At 36.6% G+C, this 20,260-nt stretch overlaps 2 protein-coding genes across 5 annotated transcripts in view; both read left to right on the top strand.

The window, feature by feature from the left end:
* The window catches only part of LARS1 (leucyl-tRNA synthetase 1), a 66,304-nt gene extending 56,472 nt beyond the window's left edge, over positions 1-9,832 (top strand). For all 4 annotated transcript variants that reach the window (XM_022590012.3, XM_089909446.1, XM_089909447.1 and 1 more), the window contains 4 exons: positions 1,288-1,392; positions 2,633-2,728; positions 4,191-4,323; positions 9,439-9,832. In XM_022590012.3, coding sequence (XP_022445720.2) covers positions 1,288-1,392; positions 2,633-2,728; positions 4,191-4,323; positions 9,439-9,644 — 540 coding nt within the window. In that variant the 3' untranslated portion in view covers positions 9,645-9,832. The remainder of the gene's footprint in view (positions 1-1,287; positions 1,393-2,632; positions 2,729-4,190; positions 4,324-9,438) is intronic.
* A 117-nt stretch (positions 9,833-9,949) lies between these two features.
* PLAC8L1 (PLAC8 like 1) overlaps positions 9,950-20,260 on the top strand; it is a 34,040-nt gene continuing 23,729 nt past the window's right edge. Inside the window, exon 1 of the mRNA XM_022590011.2 lies at positions 9,950-19,793. Within this exon, the coding sequence (XP_022445719.1) occupies positions 19,513-19,793 (281 nt within the window). The 5' untranslated portion in view covers positions 9,950-19,512. The remainder of the gene's footprint in view (positions 19,794-20,260) is intronic.

Genomic DNA, 20,260 nt, shown 5'->3' with positions numbered 1-20,260 from the left:
GCATGTAATAGTTATTCTTATACTTTAGATTAATTATTGAATCTTGTGGGCTACAGATACCTGCCTGATAAGAGACCAAAACTCTTAGCTTGTCTTGTATTGGAATAGATTGTGTTCTTAGGAAAGCCTTTTAATTCTCCTAGAACCAGAGTCAACTATCTGAGCCTTATGGTATTTGAAGTTTCAGAAATAATTTAAAATCATGGCTTGACCTACAAAAATAAGTTATATTTGCTGGTATGCTCATAATTCATTGGTTCCCAGCTAGTGCCGTTGGTCATAATGTCAGATCCATTGTCAATATGGGGAAATCAACAAAATATCCCATTGTTGGTTGCAGAGGCAATTAATTTTGGTGACATGCTTTATAGAATCCAGTGAAACTGATTTTAAATGATGTTAGATTCAAAGGTTGGCTTTTTGAAAAACCAGTGTTAGAGTTTTTGAGTAGTAAAATATTTTTTCAGTAATATTGGTATTACTTGGTATTATGAAGCAAATTAGTGGTTTGAAACTTTGAAAAGTGTTTAATAAATCTGGGAATAAGAAAAGGGTTTTCTAGCACCTCATGGGAAAAGAAACAACTTGGATGGTAAATGAAGGTAGTGAATATTAAGAATCATGTCAGGTCACTTTCATGTAAGTGAAACATGTTCTAGGCAGTTAGCTGTATTTGTGCATATGAACTTAGGTCTTGAAGGTTACATCTTGAGCAGCAAATATTGATATTTAATGTTAAAATTAAGAATAAAATGGTTTTTTATATGCCGTAGGATTATCTGAGTAACCATATAATCTGATTTTTAAAAAATTTTTTAAATTTATAGGAATGTTTGGTTATTATTAATTCACTGTTTCTTGAAATAGCTTTACAGATGTGGTATCTTGGAAACATTTAATTTATTTTATTTGTTACCTGAAGGGGTATTTTAAGACATTTGTTTGATTCCTTGTCAAAGTGAGTTCTTTGGGTTTGCATATAAAGTAAAGTCAGGGTAAATTAACAATGATGAAATCATATTTCTTTTATAAATCTGAAAACCTTGTCCTTCTAGTCTTTTCAGTGCTGTCTTAATCTTATCATACTTTAAATGATAATTACTCTCAGCGAGTAATTTCATTAGCGAGCAAACATAGATAAGGGAAGCCATGAGTCCAAGGCCTTTCCTTTAACTGTTCAAATTTGAAGATATTATCACTTGAGAGACTGATTGCTTTGGGAGAAATATGTTCTTTTCATCATATTCTTAATGTGATTTTGTTTTTCAAAACCATTTTGGCTGCTAGGAAAATCTGGAGAAGATGGGACCTCGTGTTCTGGATTTGCAATTAGAATTTGACGAACAGGCAGTGCTCATGGAGAATATAGTCTATCTGACCAATTCCCTTGAGGTAAGAGGGGCCTGGGATTATCCAGTTCTTTAGTTTTATAATAAACCTTTTTATAAATTTCATCTTCTATGTTTAGTACCTTTGCCAAATATATTTTGGGGGGAAAGAGAATGGGTGGTATAGAAGTTACAGGAAGAGGAAATGATCTGTTCTCTTATTTCACTTATCAGTTATTCTATTCCTAAAATACTAACTGTATATGCCTGGATTTCCTCTCAAAATTATCCGTAAAAAGAAATGAGGAGAGGCCTTATATTCAAATGCTTTCAAAATCTCTCATATTATGGGGTATTCTGGATTGCTTTTCTCCCCCCCCTCCCTTTAAGACCTCAGAATCACAGATTTGGATTAATTAGAATCCTTGATTCATTATATATTATCAGTGGTCCATGTTTGGCCCCGTTTTTTTTTCTTGATTAGTAATATAATCACCATCCATGAATCTACTGCCCAACTCAGGAACTAGAACATTACCAGTAGCTTTTACATATCTGAGTTTCTCCCCATTCCATCTTCCTGCCCCAGTGACAATTTAATATATAGATTCTAAAAATGCTGTCTCTCATTCACCTTAGGCAGAAGGAAAGATAATTTTCTATAGGAAATTGTGTTAGAGGATTCAAAAAGTGGTTCTAGTAATAATGAAAAGACTAATAAATAAAAAAATGCAGGTTTAGAGTTTGAATAAAATTGTTTTATGAAATACAGGAATGGAAGAAATACGCATTTCTAAATAAGCATTTTATGTCATGTAATTATAAATGTGTTAATAAAGTATTAGTAGACATCTATTTTATGTATATTTCTAAATGTTCATATATACTCATGGAGGTCAAAAAACTTCTTGGATATTTACACTGGGACAATGGGAACACTTTATTTAGGGTCATCTTGTATTCAGGTATATGCAATTTGCTACATTTCTGAGTTTTTCCATTTATTTGAGTGAAAGCCTTTTATACTGATTTTTGTTTTCTCTTAGGCAGCAGGTAGATGCCAGATTTCCTGATAGAAGATGGTAAACATGACTCTGTAAATAACATACTATGAGGCATCTAACATGAGTGTTAAATACTTGATGATAGGTTTCATATAATGTTTATATGGAAAATAATAAAACTGCACAGGCCATTTTATGATAAGTGGAGAACTTGGTTTTGCTCTTTGGTGAAATGAGGTGATGACTAATTCCAATCATATTAAGTGATACTAATGACTTCCATCTTTCCCCTCTACTTAGCTAGAACACATAGAAGTCAAGTTTGCCTCTGAAGCAGAAGATAAAGTCAGGGAAGATTGCTGTCCTGGGAAACCACTTAATGTTTTTAGAACAGAAGTAAGTTGAAAGAATCTCACTGAATCGTTGCATTTTAGAGCTAGAAGAGACCTTAGAGAGCTTTACATCTAAAACCATCATTTTAACGATGGAAAGAAGTGAGGTCCAGAGAAGTTAAATGATTAGCTTGGCTTAGGCCACTTAGTTGGTTAGTAGTGGGTCTGGATTTGAGGTCCTCTAATTCCCTGGTTAATGCAACCCTCACTTTTCCTTACTCTACTATCACAGGTAGCATCAGATGTTGATTGTGATTTTAAAAATAAGAATATGGTTTTCAAAACCTGACTTAAAAAAAAAGATAGTGGACATTGAAATGTGAAACTTTTTTAAACAGTGAAAAGGAGCTTTCATATTTCAGATGAGTTTTGGTTTAGTAATGGTATTCAAGACTTTTGGTTTCTGGCATAAAACAGATTGATGCATCATTTCCCATTATACTGGAAATGCTTTTTTAATTTCTTATTTTTTGACCATTACTGGTGAAGATAAATAGGTTTTGAAGTTTGGGGAGATTTTATTTATTAACTCTTAAAGAATCCATGCAGAATGGCAGCATTTGGTAAAGTTCACTGGAGTGCCATTGTGAGAGTCCATAAAATGCCCTACTTTTCTTGATAAACAGAGGACTTACATATATCCTGCCACTTTTACCACATTTAATTGAAAATGCAGCAAGCAGAAGAAGTCTATTTTGAAAGAATGAAGTAATCATGATCATGCAGACCTCCTAAATTTATCATCAGATTATAAATAGTCTCGTTACATTAAGATATGGTGGCTTTTAAAAGTACAGTCATTTGGGCCATGAATATAGGTACATGAAATAGTTTTCCCCATACAAATATGTTTATTTCAAGCTTTTTTCAAGCATTCCATTAAGCTACTATGTATTTAAGTTTCATAAGGCTCAGTTGACTTTTTCCACTTAAAATAATGAGCAAGTTCTTTAACTATATCATTTATATTATGTGGGAGTTAGTATGTCATAGAAATGAGTTTATTCTCAGTAAAGGTGAGGCTCTGCCTCTTACTAGCTATGTGACCTTGGGCTACTTCGTTAATCTTTCTGGTTCTCAGCTTTTCATCTGTGAAAAAGGGTCTTAAGGAACTGCCTTTCAGGATACAGGAATAATGTCTATAAAGTGCTTCGTACAGTGTCTGGTACATAGTAGGAATTCAATAAATGGTGGTAGTTTTAGAAGAGAAAATAGAATTATTGTTTTTATCCATCATCAGTATTGATATGTATACTCATAGTCATTTTTACCTAGGCATTTGGTTATAAGCATGAGCTTTTGTACATTTTTTCTTTTATATTTGAGTATCCCTTGGTCTTGATTTTAGAATACCAGAATTAAATCTGTCTTTCATTGGGCATTAAAAATCTAGCAGAGATTCCTTCTCCCTCAGCAGTATTCAAGTTTGATTTCTTATAACAGTCATTTTCTCTTTATTTTCTTAGCCTGGTGTATCAGTTTCCCTAGTGAATTCTCAGCCATTCAATGGCCACTTCTCAACCAAAATTGAAATCAGGCAAGGAGATAACCGTGATTCTATAATCCGGCGTTTAATGAAGGTGGACCGAGGAATCAAAGGTAAATGGTTTCCTTGAAGTGCACATTTGGCAGTAGCTTGTGGATTTGATGAGTTCTAAGCAGAGGGGGGAAAGAAAAGTAACTGTCCTGCTTAGGGACAGTCATGTAATGTTGTGGAAGAGTGTTGGACCCAGAATCAGGACACCTATATTTTCTTTTGGGACATTGTGACTTGGTAGCTTGGTGGCTTGGCCATGTCACTTAAGCTCTAAACTGATTTCTCTTTTAGTGAAATGAGGACCCTGGATTAGATATTTTTCCAGGATTCCATCTAGCTTTAAAATTGTAATAAGCAGTTTCCAACGCTCAGAAGTATTCAGAATGAAGGAACATATTCCCTTAATTCCAAACTAACCTGCTTGACTGAATCTGTTCCTGGGGAAGGAAGAGAAACAGAGTTAAAGTTATGGAGTGTCTGCCGTGTATTGGCCATTTAATCCTTTTACAACCCTGTAGCATTTAGGGTATTAGTCCCCTTTTGCAGACGATGAAATGGAGGTTAGAAAGGCTAAATAACTTGCAAAGTTCATACAGCTAGTAAATCCTGGAGCTGGAATTCAAACTTAGATATATTTGACTCCAAAGCTCATATTCTTTCTTTCAGACAGTGTGCCTCCGGGTAAAATATGTAAATAATCTTAATTTCTTAGCAAGATTAAGTCTAGATCTCCTATGATTAGATTTGATATAACAACTTATAGCTTTTTTTTTTTTAACATCTTTATTGGAGTATAATTGCTTTACAGTGTTGTGTTAGTTTCTGTGGTATGACAAAGTGAATCAGCTATACATATGCATATATCCCCATATCTCCTCCCTCTTGCATCTCCCTCCCACCCTCCTTATCCCACCCCTCTAGGTGGCCACAAAGCACCGAGCTGATCTCCCTGTGCTATGCAGCTGCTTCCCACTAGCTATCCATTTTACATTTGGTAGTGTATATATGTCAGTGTTACTCTCTCACTTCGTCCCAGCTTCCCCTTCCCCTTCCCCTTGTCCTAAGTCCATTCTCTAGTCTGCATCTTTACTCCTCTCCTGCCCTTAGGCTCATCAGACCTGTTTTTTTTTTTTTTTTAGATTCCATATATATGTGTTAGCATACGGTATTTGTTTTTCCCTTTCTGACTTACTTTGTGTGACAGACTCTAGGTCCATCCACCTCACTACAAATAACTCAATTTCGTTTCTTTTTATGGCTGAGTAATATTCCATTGTATATATGTGCCACATCTTCTTTATCCACTCATCTGTCAATGGACACTTAGGTTGCTTCCATGTCCCGGCTGTTGAAAATAGTGCTGTAGTGAACATTGTGGTACATGACTCTTTTTGAGTTATGGTTTTCTCAGGGTATATGCCCAGTAGTGGGATTGTATAGCTTCTTTTTTTAATTACTCAGCTGGTCTTACGCTGAGAAGAGCGCGAAGGGAATTAGTTTGTTTCTGTATTATTTTTCTTCCAAATTATGAAGACAAATTAATGTTGAGATTCCCTATTTTGCATAATCTCTCTCTTCTCTTCTTATGGCAATCAAGAGTTGATTGGGCCAAATACCATCAGTATAAAATTTTCTGAAAAGATTTACAAATCCTATACAGTGACCAATTTATGGAATTATATTCAGGGTGACAACACTCCATTTACATAGAAGACTTAAAATAGCCCTTTGGAATTCATTCTACCATGTATTTTTTGTTCTCTTGAAGTCATTCGTGTACCTTCTGTTGTCATTTCTTGAGAGAATATCATGTGTAGTGTGTGTAGAGACAAGTGTGTATGCAGAGACTCCTTTGTAGGTACTAGGGGCTTTGGGGAGTCCACAAAGTACTGTTCATTAGGAGGCTGCATCTAGTGAAGGAGTAGGGGACTAAGCTATTGAAGTACATAATCATAATCTAAGGAGAAACTGCTGAGTACAGTAAGAGAGACATAGTAAAATTTACACACAGAAAAAGGTGAGATTATTTCCAGCTGTGGTGATCAGAGATGATTTTATGGAGAAAACATTGTTTGATAGGGCCTTGAGAATTACACCTGTGAGGGTGAAGGGAAAGTGTGTACTAGCATGAGGGAAACACTGATACTTTTTTCACTGTGTACCAGCAATATGTTAGGACTAGGAATATTTTTGTTTGCAGACATTTAAAAAAATTGTGGTAAAATATACATAACATAAAATTGACCGTTTTAGTCATTGTTTAAGTGTACAGTTCGGTAGCATTAAGTACATTCACACTGATGTGCAGCCATCACACTATCCATTTCTAGAACTTTTTCATCATCCCAAACTGAAACTCTGTACCCATTGAATAATAACTCCCCGTTATTCCTCCCTGTAGTCGCTGGTAACTACTCTTCTACTCTGTGTATTTGACTGTTCTAGGTACCTGTATAGTGGAATCATACAATATTGTTCTTTTGTATGTCTTATTTCACTTAGCAAGATGTTTTCAAGGTTCATCCATTTTGTTGTAGACATTTAGCGTGTTCCTTCAATAAACCAGGTACTGTAGAATGATAATGCCATCCTTAGAACTTATAGGCCACAAAAAGCAGAACTTGAAAATTTTGAAGTGTGAACATATAGGAAGCCGTTTTGTGGCCTTCCTTTTGGCTGTTTTATATTGCATATATTCAGTCATGAGAAATTTTTGTAATAGGAAGAACTCTTAACTTTGAAGAACAATATGGTGGCTTCTAAAGAAAACAGATATTTGTGTGGACATGCTGGATAGGATTATTATGAGGTTATAGTGCATAAGAGGTTTTATTCCTGTATTGGAAATTGTATTATATAATATAATGTTAAACCTGACTCCCTTTTAAATAACACTCAGATGCAGCACTGACTAGGTTCTTTAGAACTGTACTGATGTGTTTTCTTTAGCTCGTCTTTTCTCACTGAGCCTCTGGCATAATTCTTACATCCTTTGTCATTCTAGCTGTGAATAATATTATCATGAAGTGCTTTAAGTTTGGTATTAGTGGCTACTGTGAATTTGGAAAATAGAAATATTAGGGGGAGTTTGCAATTGATATTCCTCCAAGTATCTACAGAAGAGCTCTAAACTTAAGACTTTTCCAGAAGCCCTCAGAACACTTTGATATCTAAGGGGACTGAGTATATTGAGTATATGAGATGGGAAAGGAGTGAAATTCAATAACATATTTCTCAGCCTGTCTGCTGTGATAGCCAGCAAGTCATCCAATTAGTGCCAATTGTATTGAGGGTGATTATGATCTAGGTCCAGGAGGCACTAGCTAAAATCGTCATTCAGTCCACAAAGGCCATGGAGCAACTATTTGACGATAATGACTTTAAATCACTTACCACCCATGCCACATATGAACTAATAATTTGGAGGTGAAAAGCTCCATTTCACATTATCAGTCCCTAGGGACTCTCAATCACTCTCATCTTTAAGTGCCTTAAATCTTGTTTAGTTGCAGACTTAAATTTCAACATTTTCAATGATAAGAGAGGTCTGGGATAAGAAAAGATAGTAAAACCACTAAGAAAGCACCAGTAATTTTATTGGCAGTAATAACTACATGGTGAAACATCAGAGCAGATGTGTTTTGTCACTTAGAAGCCTGGTTGGGTATTAAGGCTTCTTTGAAATAGTTTGATTCAGCATTGCTTGGAATGATGACGGAGGTCTGTTTCAGAGAGAGTGAGAGAGAGAGACAGAGGCAGATCTGCAGTAAAAGGCTTTGTGCATAAAATCTGCCGGTAGGACTTGTCACTACTTCCATAAGAAAATAATTTGCTATCGCTGATGTACATGTTGAATTGCAGTAGCTGTTAAAATGAATTGTGTTCTTCCCCCCAAATAAGACCATGGCTGTCATGAAGACTGTAAGTGCTCCTTTCCCATTTTAATTTTCAGGGCTTGTGCTGTATATGGGGATAGATTGTATGGCCTCTGCAGAGACTCTACAAAGACTCTTAGGCAGGGTTTGCCTTCATGGTAGTTGCAGATAATTGCTCCATAAGCCCCAGGATCCCTACCCTAAACTTGTAGTCCTTTAGTCTTTGTTTCCCAAGGAGAATAGAATGCCTGGATAACCTGTACTCCTGGCATAGCCGCCAGCTGCATTAATGTTTCCTTTTATCTTTTTTTAAATCTTATCCCTCTCATGCTAAGTTTCATACTCTCAAGGCAACATGAGGGAGTGTAGCCCATACCACCCAGCAATCTACTTTAGAAAGGGGTGGGAAGTAATTCAGAAAATATCTTCAGTTTCTGTGGATCAGGTTAAGTATAAACTAGCCATGCTACACTTAGAATGAGCTGTAAATCCAGAATCAGCATTTGTAGTCATTTATGGTGTTTTTCTACCATATAAAATAAAACCATTTGATGTTGAAAAGTCTCAGAATTGCTGAAATAAATAAATTTCTTTTGGGCTCAGTTGTTGGCAGGATTGTTGGATCATAAATTTGTTCAAGGGACAAGTGCTGTCTTTACCAGGAGCCATCTTATCAGCTTGCATAAGAGCAGATCAGGAAAATCTCAAGCAAGGGAGGGTTGGAACTCATCCAAAAGCTCAAAATTCTAAAACCTGCGCCCTTTCCCCCAGCCATTCCCCTTCTTTCCTTGTCTCTCATTAGCTTGTTAATACACTGTCATCCTTTGAGCAAAACAAGAAACTGGTAATGCTATTTCTTAGAGTAGTAATTCTTTTTCCAAAATTATCTTTCCCCAAAAGCCACAATTCTTGAACTTTTAAGTATTCCAGGAAGCAAGACAAGCAAGATAAATAAGTTTTAGGCTTTTTAATATTCTGAAAAATGGTTAACTGAAGTGTATTAAAAGTGATTTGAGAGACCATATAGGATAATACTCAAAAATATAATCAGTCCCTCCCCTTGGTTTGTAATTCAGGAGATGTGTTATCCAGAATCTCTGCTGGTCTTTGATCTGGGTAAAAGTTGACAGAAGATGAAGATTTGTTAGATTCAGCTTTGCTTTCTGACATCGGGTCCTACTTAGTAATCTGATGAAAATATTGTTTTAGATATAACAACCAGTGTGAATTATCAGGCTCAGGCATGGGTTTGAGTCAGTGACTGTAATTAAATGTTCATATTGATACTTTCTTTTGCTGTAGACCTTTCCAAAGTGAAACTGATGAGATTTGATGATCCACTGTTGGGGCCTCGGCGAGTTCCCGTCCTGGGAAAAGAGCACGCTGAGAAGACCCCCATTTCTGAGCATGCTGTTTTCCACGTGGACCTCACGAGCAAGAAAATTCATCTTACTGAAAATGGGCTATGGGCAGATATTGGTGATACAATGATCTATCTGGTTCATTAAATTCAGGCACATTGGAGATTTATCCTGGTTTCTGGGGATATTACTACTATGATTGTGCCTATAGATGGGCTATGAGAATCTTAGGCTGGACCTAAATAGATTTCATTTCTAACCATCAAATTCTGCATGTACTTGTAAATACACCAAGTTTTCTTGGATTGCTGGACCTAATAAATTTTTTTTCCTTATTGAGGCCTCGAAGAGAAGTAGTTGTACCATACTTTGTTTTTTAACAAATTATTTCCATTTCCCAGAAGCTTCTAGTATTTCAGATTATTACAAAAGTGTCAGTATGCTTCTTGTATGAGGTATACTTCATATTATTTATGAGGCTAAGGAGCATCTAACAACTTTTCATATTATATCCATTGTGGAGTTAGCTGTTTTTCTTCTAAAAGAGTAAATTAGGCAGCTAGTTTTGCTTTTTAAAAAGAACTCTCATGATGATTTTAAAAGAACAAATGAGAATATTTTGACTTGATTATGATCACTCAGTATTTTGTATAAAGAACAAATAGGTCTTATGTTTATAAGAATTTTTTTTAGCTTTAATATATTCAATTAACCACCAATAATATTTTTTCAAGGCTAATATCAATAGTTTATAAACAGTTTATTTGATTTTCACTAAATTTAGGTGAAATTTTAGGATTTAGGATTTCCCCCAGAAATCTGCATCTATCAGATTTGTCTTGAGTCCAATTGTGTTTAAAGATGAAGCCAATGGGGACTTCCCTGGTGGCACAGTGATTAAGAATCCGCCTGCCAATGCAGGGGACACGGGTTCGAACTCTGGTCTGGGAAGATCCCACATGCCACGGAGCAACTAAACCTGTGCGCCACAGCTACTGAGCCCATGTCCCACAACTGCTGAAGCCCATGTGCCTAGAGCCTGTGCTCCACAATAAAGAGAAGCCACTGCAGCGAGAAGCCTGAGCAGCACTGCAACAAAGAGTAGCCCCTGCTTGCCGCAACTAGAGAGAAAGCCCGCACCCAGCAACGAAGACCTAATGCAGCCAAAAATAAATAAATAAAACAAAAAACAAAACAAAAAGGATCAAGCCAACAGCATTGCAAATTCTCTTATTCTTTCTGGAATGTCATTTGATATTGTCTGTGCCATTTGTTTTCATATGAGGAAAAAATATTAGGTATTGATTGACAGACAAGAAAAACATTTCTATTTCTTGAAGGGTTTAATATGGGGAAAGTCCAACTCTGATAATCCTAAGGAACCTGAATTCTAACTTTTCAGGTCATGTAAAGAGATTTTATGGAGCTTCCTTATTTTGCTTTATACAGTTTGAGATTACTGGGCCTAGTTGAATGCTCTATTATAGAATCATTAAAGCAAATCCTAGAACGTTAGAACTGAAATATTCCTTAGAGATCATTAAGTGCAAATCATTGTTTACCTGCTAGGAACAGGCTGTATAGCAGAGTGGATAAGGTTACATTCTCTGAATTCAGGCTAGCTATGTTAGATTTCCATTTCTTACACTTGCTACTTGGGTGGTTTTGGCCAGTTACTCAGCCTATTTCTTCATCTGTAAAATGGAACTAGTAATTTACCTACTTTCTGGGCTTACTGTGAGATGTTTAGATGAAACAATCGAGGAAAATCTTATATAGAGCGTGGTGCCTGGCAGGTGGTAGACCTTTAGAAATGTTATTGGTGATGATGATGAGCCTTCAGTAAACGTTACTGAATACTCCTTCTTCTGTTACTACTACTACTATATCAGGATTAAGATATAAAGGTTATATTAAGATTACTATGGGCCATAATCATGTCATATTTGTTTGGTTCTTCTGGGGCAGCTGTTTTGTTTTCCCTCCATTAGATTCTTTTCTGCTCCCTCAGTCTGCATAGCCTTAGTTATTCCCAACATCAAAGTAATCCTTCCTGGGGCCTAAAGCCTACTTAATGTTTAACTTAGGCAAATTAAATGAAATGAGCTTGGCCAAAAAAAAGAAAGGTGAAAGGAAAATAATTTTACTATTGTAAGTGATTGTGCCTATTTTATTAAATGAGCCTATGAACCTATACTTCCTTGGATTAAGTGTGAGCTGGGATTCATGGATTCTCTGTTCCCTCAGTCTCAATTCCTATGTGTCTCTCTTAAGAATAAATGTCTTGCTGGGCTGAATATATTTTTTATGTTTAAAGATACGTAAGTTTTGTATAAGGAAGCCTCTAAGCACAAGCCTATTACTTCATCAGGTGTGAAACAAAAAACAGCAACTAGTTGAAATGCTGAAGGAAAAATAAGCTGCATTGGGCTTATTGTTTTATGGGAGATGGCTACCTTCCTAAAGGATTCTAACTCTTTTTAAGTTGTAAAATGTAATGCACATAAACTGAACAACAATAAGAAATATATAATATACACACAATATATAAAATACATACAAAAAATGAACTACGAAACAGAATTTATCAACAAAGCAAAAACCTATGTAATCACCACCCTGTCAAGGAATATCACAATGCCAGCACCTTGGAAGCCTGCCTTACGCCTCCTCCCGTAAAGACAAGCTTATCGCCCAGTGTATGAACATTCTTTATACATGTTCCATGTGAGCTTTTAAAGAATGTTTATTCTGCAGTTGTGGAACTCTACATACGTGCATTAGGTCATACTTGCAGATTGAATTGTTCAAATCTGTATCCTACCGTTTTGTTTTCTTGGTGTACTCTTTGTTTTGGAGACGTACTGAAATCTCTCATGACCCTGGATATACATATTTCTCCTTCTAGTTCAGACAATTTTTGTTTTATAAATTTTGATGCTGTGTGATTAGGTGCATATAAATTTAGATTCTGCTGTCTTTCTGGTAAATTGAACTTTTCTAATTAGGAAGTTTTCCTTTATTTTTTCCTAAAGGCTACTTTGTCTAGCATTAGTATAGTAACATCAGTCTTCTTTTGGTTAGTGTTCATGTAGAATATCTTTTTCCATTCTTTTGCTTTTAACCTTCTGTCACTTTATTTTCTCTTCACATTTTGACAAATTTTAAACCTACAGAAAAGTTAAAATAATTGGCTAGTAAACATCCATATACCTGTCAACTGAGATTTACCAGTTATTAACATTTTGCTCCATTTGCTTTCTCTCTCTTTAAACATACATTTTTTAAAATGCACTTTTTATTTTGGAATAGTTTAGCTTTATAGAAAAGTTGCATCTAATGTATGGAGAGTTCTGGTACACCCTTCACTCAGTTTCCCCTAATGTTATTATTTTATGTAACCTTGGTTCAGTTGTCAAAACTAATTAATACTGGTACGCTGCCATTAACTAAAGGCTTCATTAGGATTTCACCAGTTTTTTTTAATATGCCTGTATTTTTATAAATTTTTATTTATCTTTGGCTGTGTTGGATCTTCGTTGCTGCACACAGGCTTTCTCTAGTTGCAGCTGGTGGGGGCTACTCTTTGTTGCGGTGCGCGGGCTTCTCATTGCAGTGGCTTCTCTTGCTGCAGAGTGTGGGCTCTAGGCGCACAGGCTTCAGTAGTTGCGACACGCGGGCTCTAGGGCGCGGGCTTCAGTAGCTGTGGTGCATGGGCTTAGTTGCTCTGTGGTGTGTGAGATCTTCCCAGACCAGGGATAGAATCCGTGTCCCCTGCATTGGCAGGCAGATTCTTAACCACTGCGCCACCAGGGAAGTCCCACTAGTTTTTCCGCTAATGTCTTTTTGCTATTACAAGATCCTATCCACGATACCGCCTTGCATTTAGAATATAGTTTTTAAAAATTTTGAACCATTTAACAGTAAGTTGCAAACACCATGACAATTTACCTTTCAATACTTTAGCATATAACCCCTAAGAACTAGGACATTATCTTGTATTATATATATATATATATATATATATATATCTTGCGAAAGAAATGTAACATTGGGCATATATTTTATATGCCCAGTGTAGTTTAGCAATAATATTAGGTTTTTTTTTTCAGGGTCTATTCAGAGATTAAGCATTACATTTTGTGGTCATGTCTCTTGATCTCCTTCACACTAGAACAGTTTCTCAGCTTTGCTTTTTCAGTCTTTCATCACAGTAACATTTTTGATGACTCCATGCCAGTTGCTAGTAAGTTTGCCTCACAATCCGGATTTGTCTGTTTTCTCATGGTTGGATTCAGATTTTAAAATCTTGGCAAGACTACTACAGGGTGATACTTCCCACTGCATCATGTATTGATGATTGTCAGGTTCATATATTGTTGGTGTGTTCCCATTACTGATGATACTAAGTTTGATCACTTGGTTAAAGTAGTATCTTCAGATTTCTCCATTGAAAAAGCAACCTTTCTCTTTTGTGATTAGTAAGTAGCCTGTAAGGTGATATTTTAAAATTTATGTGAATATCCTGTTTACCAGCAAACTTTCAGGAAATGGTAGCATTCATCGATCATCTTTCTGCCAGTAACTACATGGGTAGTTGTAATAGGGTGAGTTCTTAATTTTATCATTTCTTCTACATGTATTAGGTATCATTCTTCTGTAAAGAAGAGGTTTCCCCTTTGCTTCCATTTTTTGCCTTTCACCATTCTTTACAAACCACTATGGACTGATGGGTTCTTTTTTTCATATATGCTATAATCTGTTACCATTGTTATACTTTGACTGCTCAGATTTTCTGGAGTTATCCAGTGGGAGCCCCGTTCAAGCTAGTTCCTGTGTGCTTTTGCTATCTCCCCATCAGTCTTGGAACATTTCTTTGCTTAATGGCACAAGCAGTTTCCTATTCACCTTGTATTTTCCTGTCCCCAGAACAGGAATCAGTTTTTTCTCCAAGGACCTCTGCTTCATTTTAATGGAGAATGGTATTAAGAAAGCAAGATGTGGGTGTTTTGTGTGCTCATTGCTACTAAGTTATGGGGTTTTTTTAGGCTTTTCCAACAGGCAGAGCTAAGAAATATGTATATATAAAAATCATAATTTTATCTAATACCACAATTCTTTCTTGCATTTTCCCTGAAAATATTTGTATCTTTCTTCTCACACAGTGAAAATTCTGGTTCCCAAGAACCTCAGTATATTTACTGATTTGCTCTGTTAATAATTTCAGACTTGCCAATGCAGTGCTACTATGAACAACAAATTTACTAAGTAGAGTTCAATATATATTTTTTGAAAAACAAATTTGCAGTTCTTTGTGTCCTTAAGGTGTTTCTCACTAAGGGAAATAGTCAAAGCACTGTGTTTAAATGTTACTTGAATGAATTCCTTTTCATTTGTGGTTTTAATATAAAGTCATTTGTTTCTCTTACTCAATTTTATGGGTTTTTTTCCCTTTTTATTTATTTTTTGAAAAAGTAAAGTACTTACACTGTTTGAAAGTCAAAACTACATCCATTCAGAGAATTTTTACTCTCTGGCACCACATTCCCATGTTCTATAGCTAACCATTTCACTAGTTTCTAGATTATCTTTCCTGTGTCTCTTTCTAAAAATAAGCAAATATTTATTTATATGTACTTTACTTCCTCCTTTCTCATGTAAAAAGTAGATGTTATAGATAATTATTTTATACCTTGCTTTTTTAAGTTAAATTTATTTTTTGATAAATATATGTATTTATTTTTTTACTTTAGGTCATGGAGATCTCTTTCTTTGTCCTTCTCCTTTTCCTCCCTTGCCCCCTTCTGTCCCTCCTCTTCTCTCCTCTGTGTTATACTTTTGTAAAGGTGTACCATAACTCATTCAATTAGTTTCCTATGGATGGGCATTTAGGTGTTTCTAAGTTTCTGATATTTTATAGAACCTGTATAGAATTATATGGTGAGTAACTTTGTGGATATGTGGTTTTGTATTTGTGGAAGTGTATCTTAAATTTATGGAAGTTGGCTTGTAGGTCCAAGGGTAAATGCATATATAGTTTTGTTAGCAGATAATCTGGGTAAAAAAGCATATTAGGCAGAGGGTACAGCAGGTGTAAAAGCTCTGAGGCAGGGGCGTGTAGCTGGTGTGCTGAAGGGGTAGCAAAGAGGCCACATGAAGAAACAGGTCTAGAGAGGACAAGTGACCTGTCCAAATCCTATACATCAGTGGCAGAGATGTGTTAGAGCCCTGGCTTCCATAGCTCCAGCCCATTGCAGCATACTTATTAAACAAGGAATGCATGCATGGGAAACAAGAATGTATTTGACCAAGGCCAGCGATGTCAGGGCTGTTAGGTCAGAAGAGGGAGAAGTTTCTATGGACTTGAGTCAGATAAGACTTCACAGATGAGGTGTGCCGTGAAGGATGATTAGGATTGGAGCAGCAGCTAGGAGAGCAGGGCCGCATTCCAAGCTTTTAGAACCAGGTGTGGATAAGGGCTAGGAGGTGAAAGCAAATGCATGGCTTGTTTGGGAGATAATGCTGGGAATGGAATGTTTATCTTGGAGGAATGAGAGAGAAATTGGAAACAGGTAAGTAAATTGGGCCTTATTATAACAATTCTTGGATTCCAGGCAGAAATTCGAAGTTGATTTAATTACCTAGAGAGTCACTGCAAATTTTTAGGTGGGAATGAGATGATATGTTCCTTCATGTCTTTTATAGTTTGTAGTAGTTTTGTCTTTCTGTTTTTCACTTGAAAAATTCATTCACTTAGTCATTCTGATGACTGTTTGCTAGATACTTATGTGCCTGGCTCAGGTAAGTTCTCAGTGTTAGCTGATACTTTGTTATGCTATTTTCTCTTCTTAATATCTTTGGACATAACTTCACATCTGTATTAGAAACTACTTAGATGCCACCCAAGACTTACAGCATCAATTAAGTTTTCTAACTGCTCACTGCTCTCCTTAAAGCTTAATTGATTGTAAGGTAGGGAACACCCCCCCCCCACACACACACACATGAAAAACAAACAGGATAGGACACGGTCCTTACTCCTAAGGGCTTAAGGGATGTGACAAAGGAGCAGTTAACTGCATTTTCACTTTGGAGGACTAAGTGGTGATTTGTTGTATCCCTTGTTTTCCTTATACTGGAATTAGGTCTAGAGCTGTGCTGTCCAATAATTTAGCCACTTAACCAAATGTGTCTGTAGAGGACTTGAAATGTGAGTAGTCTGCACTGACGTGTGCTGTAAAAGCGTAGAATAAAGACTTATTATGACAAAGAGAACGTAAAATACCTCAATTTTATGTTGATTACATGCTGAAATAATATTTTGAATAAATTGGATTAAATAAAATATATTAAAGTTAATTTCATCGGTTTCTTTTTACTTTTTAAAAAGTAGCTTCTGGAAAATTTTAAATTGCATATGTGACTCGCATTTTATTTCTGTTGGACAGCATGGTCTACAGACAAAGAGATTTAGGTTAAACATTACTTCCTGTTGTACCATATCAAGAGATACGTAATATCAGTTTGTCCCACTCTTAGTGATGCTAAATTTGATAATTTCTCAAACTCTTCCTTTTAAAGATACGTTTTGATCACTTGCAGAACTTTCCATTATAAAGATACATATTTTTAATCACTTTCAGAGTTTTTGTTGTAAAGATACATTTAAAAAAAACACTCTCAGGACTTTCCATTGTAAAAATACATTTTGAGTATTTCTCCAGAGTTAAGATCCGTTATTTCTTTTACAATTAGAAATCTGTAGAGGATGTTTTAGCACCTTGCAAATGTCCTGTTCCCAATTTTTTACCTAATGGTTTTATTACCCCCGATCCTTTCCTGAATAAATTATGTTGGAAACTGTGCAAAATGGTGATTTTCTAATGCGAAAATTATTACCAAACCAGACTTGGGTTTGCTTACCTGATGCACAGCAAAGCCAAGCTACTGACCCTGGGTTGTGGTGAAGGAAAGTGCAGCATTTATTTGCGGGGTGCCAAGCAAGGATAATGGGCAGGCAGCTTGTGCTCAAAAGACCGTAACTCCCTGATGGCTTTCAAGTATGAGTTTTTAAAGGCAACATTTGGGGTGAGGGTTGTAGCTCCTGGACTTTCTTCTGATTGGTTGGTGGTGAGGTAACAGGCTAATGTTTTGGGAATCTTAATCATCAACTTTCTGGTTCCAGCTAGTCTGAGGTTTCTGTGCTTATGGTCAGCAGATCGTCACCATCTTCTACCAGGTTGGCGGTCTTAGTTTCTTCGGAACAACTCGAAGATATGCATCAGATTGTGTGTATATCCCTTTAGGAGGAGCTCAGCCTCTGTTTTATTGCTGAACTATTTGTTTTTCCTTTATTTTTGCATTCCATCACTTCCCTAATTAGTAATTGCCTTAGTCTTAGCCCTTTAGAACTTAGGGGGAAGGCCTAGGAGACTAAAGCCATTTTCTACAAATAAGAAACAGGGAACATGGAGGGACTTTTGTACCTGAGAGGGCCCTCCAAGGCCCTGCTCGACTTCAGCCTCCCCTTTTCTTTGATACTACTCAGTCCTGAGGGGAAGAGGGGCTGGACAAGAAAGAGAAAGTTTTGGATAGAGTGGTTAATCATAAACTCATCAGGGGACTCTGTTTCAGGGGACTGGGTTTCAGTTACCATTTCTTTTCCATAAATAGTTGTCATTCTTCTATAAAGAAGAACATTTCTTTTTCTTCTTTCTCTTTTTCATTTATTTTTAGGTGAAAGCGCTGTGTGGCATATGGATTGGTCACTTCATACAATAGATGTTTGATTAGAAAAGTTGGCACAAATGAAATTTTAAAATATGGAATCAGCTTACATGTGCAATGGTTGCTCATTCTTCAGAGGAATCTTATTGTAAATCTTTTTGCAAAGCTAGTAATCACTTAATTTCTGTTATTCTTATAAACTTGAATTTTCATATATAGCACGTTTATTCAACAGCTTATTGAGTGCTTATTAACAGTGTTTCAAACACTGTGTTAAGCACTTGGAATAGAGTGGTAAGCAGAAGAAACATGGCTGTCCTTCATGTGGGATGCATCCTTAAGAAGACAATGAGAGTTGTCCAGAACCTAGTGAGTGAAGGCAATTATGAAGCTGTATCTGAAGGATCTTGATTTGGGTGGTATTATATAGGCTTTTGCTGACAACCCTGTTCAAGTAAATGCTTTGAAGTTCAGAACCGTAAACAATCATTCTCTATGGGTCTGATGAGAATATATAGTAGAGTTGGCAATTTCCGCCTGTTGTCTTTCTAGTATAAATAACATTGAATTTTTATTACAGACCCCTCCCCTCAATGTGCAATTTTCTCTAATTTTATTTCTCTAGGAACATTTTCCTAGTGTTTCTGGTGTCTGTGCCTCTATAAGACATGCTCTAGAGACATACTTCAGAGGCTCCTAAGACCCTGAAGATTCAGAGCAGTAGGGAGGCGATCACCAGCCAAGCCCTGCTTTGTTCACCAGATTCCATTTGGGCTGTGTAGGGAAGAAGTAGCAACACTTTGCCGGCATGCTCAATGAAGTCCATGGAAGAGTAGGAGATTTCTAGAAGTTGTAAAAATCCTTAGAGACTTGGGACAACTTAGCGTAGCTTAAACTTTAGGAAACCATCTTTTATTAGGTGGTCTCAAGCACGATATCTGTGCTGCAAGACCTTTCTTTCTGTCTCTGTTTTCAGGTTATTTGTGGGACTCATACCCTCTTGCTGAATTGGACCAGCAGCCCTGGGGATGATGAGAGGCCCCCACTACTTCTCAGTTACAAGGCATGGCGGAAACCTGTAGCCTTTTGAGTCCCCTAAGGGAAGGTCAGGTGACACTTAGCTAGATAAATGTTTGCTAGAGTTATCTCTTAAAGCAAAGGTATTTTTCCACCAAAGGGTAGTTTTCTTTTTATTTAACTTACACTATATCTTAAGCAGTATCTCCCTTCAGGTTAGTAAGACGGACATGCCCACAGTTAACTGTGTACCTGTCTTTAAAGAAATAAGATGTCTGCCAGTTACACTGCTATGACCTCAGGTTCCAGAATATCAAGGCAACATTCTTTAGATGTTTCATTTTGGATTGAACCTAAGTTTAGAATCAGTCAGCTTATTGTTGAAGGGAAAAGGATATCCCCAGTGACAAGAAAATACCTATTAACTATGAATTGGTTTGGAAATTACTTCTCTGAGTTTCCTGAGGATATTTCCTTCCTCAACACACACTCACCTCTGTTGCTTTCACTCATATCATCTGAAGATGCACAACATTTTATTTCCAGCTTGAGGTAGGGAATAGGGTGATTTTACCCCCAGCTTTTGCTCTTTGGTTGGAATATCAAATCAATATCCTCCTGTAAGGAGCCAGGAAAAAGAAAACTGGGCTCAGGAAGAAAGCTGCTGTCATTTCCCATGTGTGCTTGAAAAGGAGGCAACTGATTATTTCCTTCTGGCCTTGCTTGGCTGGTGAAAAGAAAAGAGCTGGCTTGGATGGAAAGGTGTCTCTATTCTTAACTGGAAATGTTGCACCCTGACCAAGTGAAACTTTATTTCTGGTGGCTGCCATTAATTTCCACCCTTTTGAAACCAAAACTCAAGAGTTTTGACTTCAGTTAAGAGTTTGAAATGGTTCATCAAGGAGGCCTCAGTGGAAGGCAGAACAAACTCTTAGTACTGCAAGTTTCATTAAAGTAGAGGGTGACATGAAACCCCCCCAGGCTGAAGCACCAGGTGTGTGGGAACATGCAGTGGGGAA

This window comes from Delphinapterus leucas, chromosome 3 (assembly GCF_059928025.1).
Source record: "Delphinapterus leucas isolate spDelLeu-1000000601 "Yukka" chromosome 3, BTC_Dleu_Yukka2, whole genome shotgun sequence".
Taxonomy (NCBI): Eukaryota; Metazoa; Chordata; class Mammalia; order Artiodactyla; family Monodontidae; genus Delphinapterus; species Delphinapterus leucas.
Note: the sequence above shows the minus strand (reverse complement) of the source record. Positions and strands in the feature narration are given on the sequence as shown.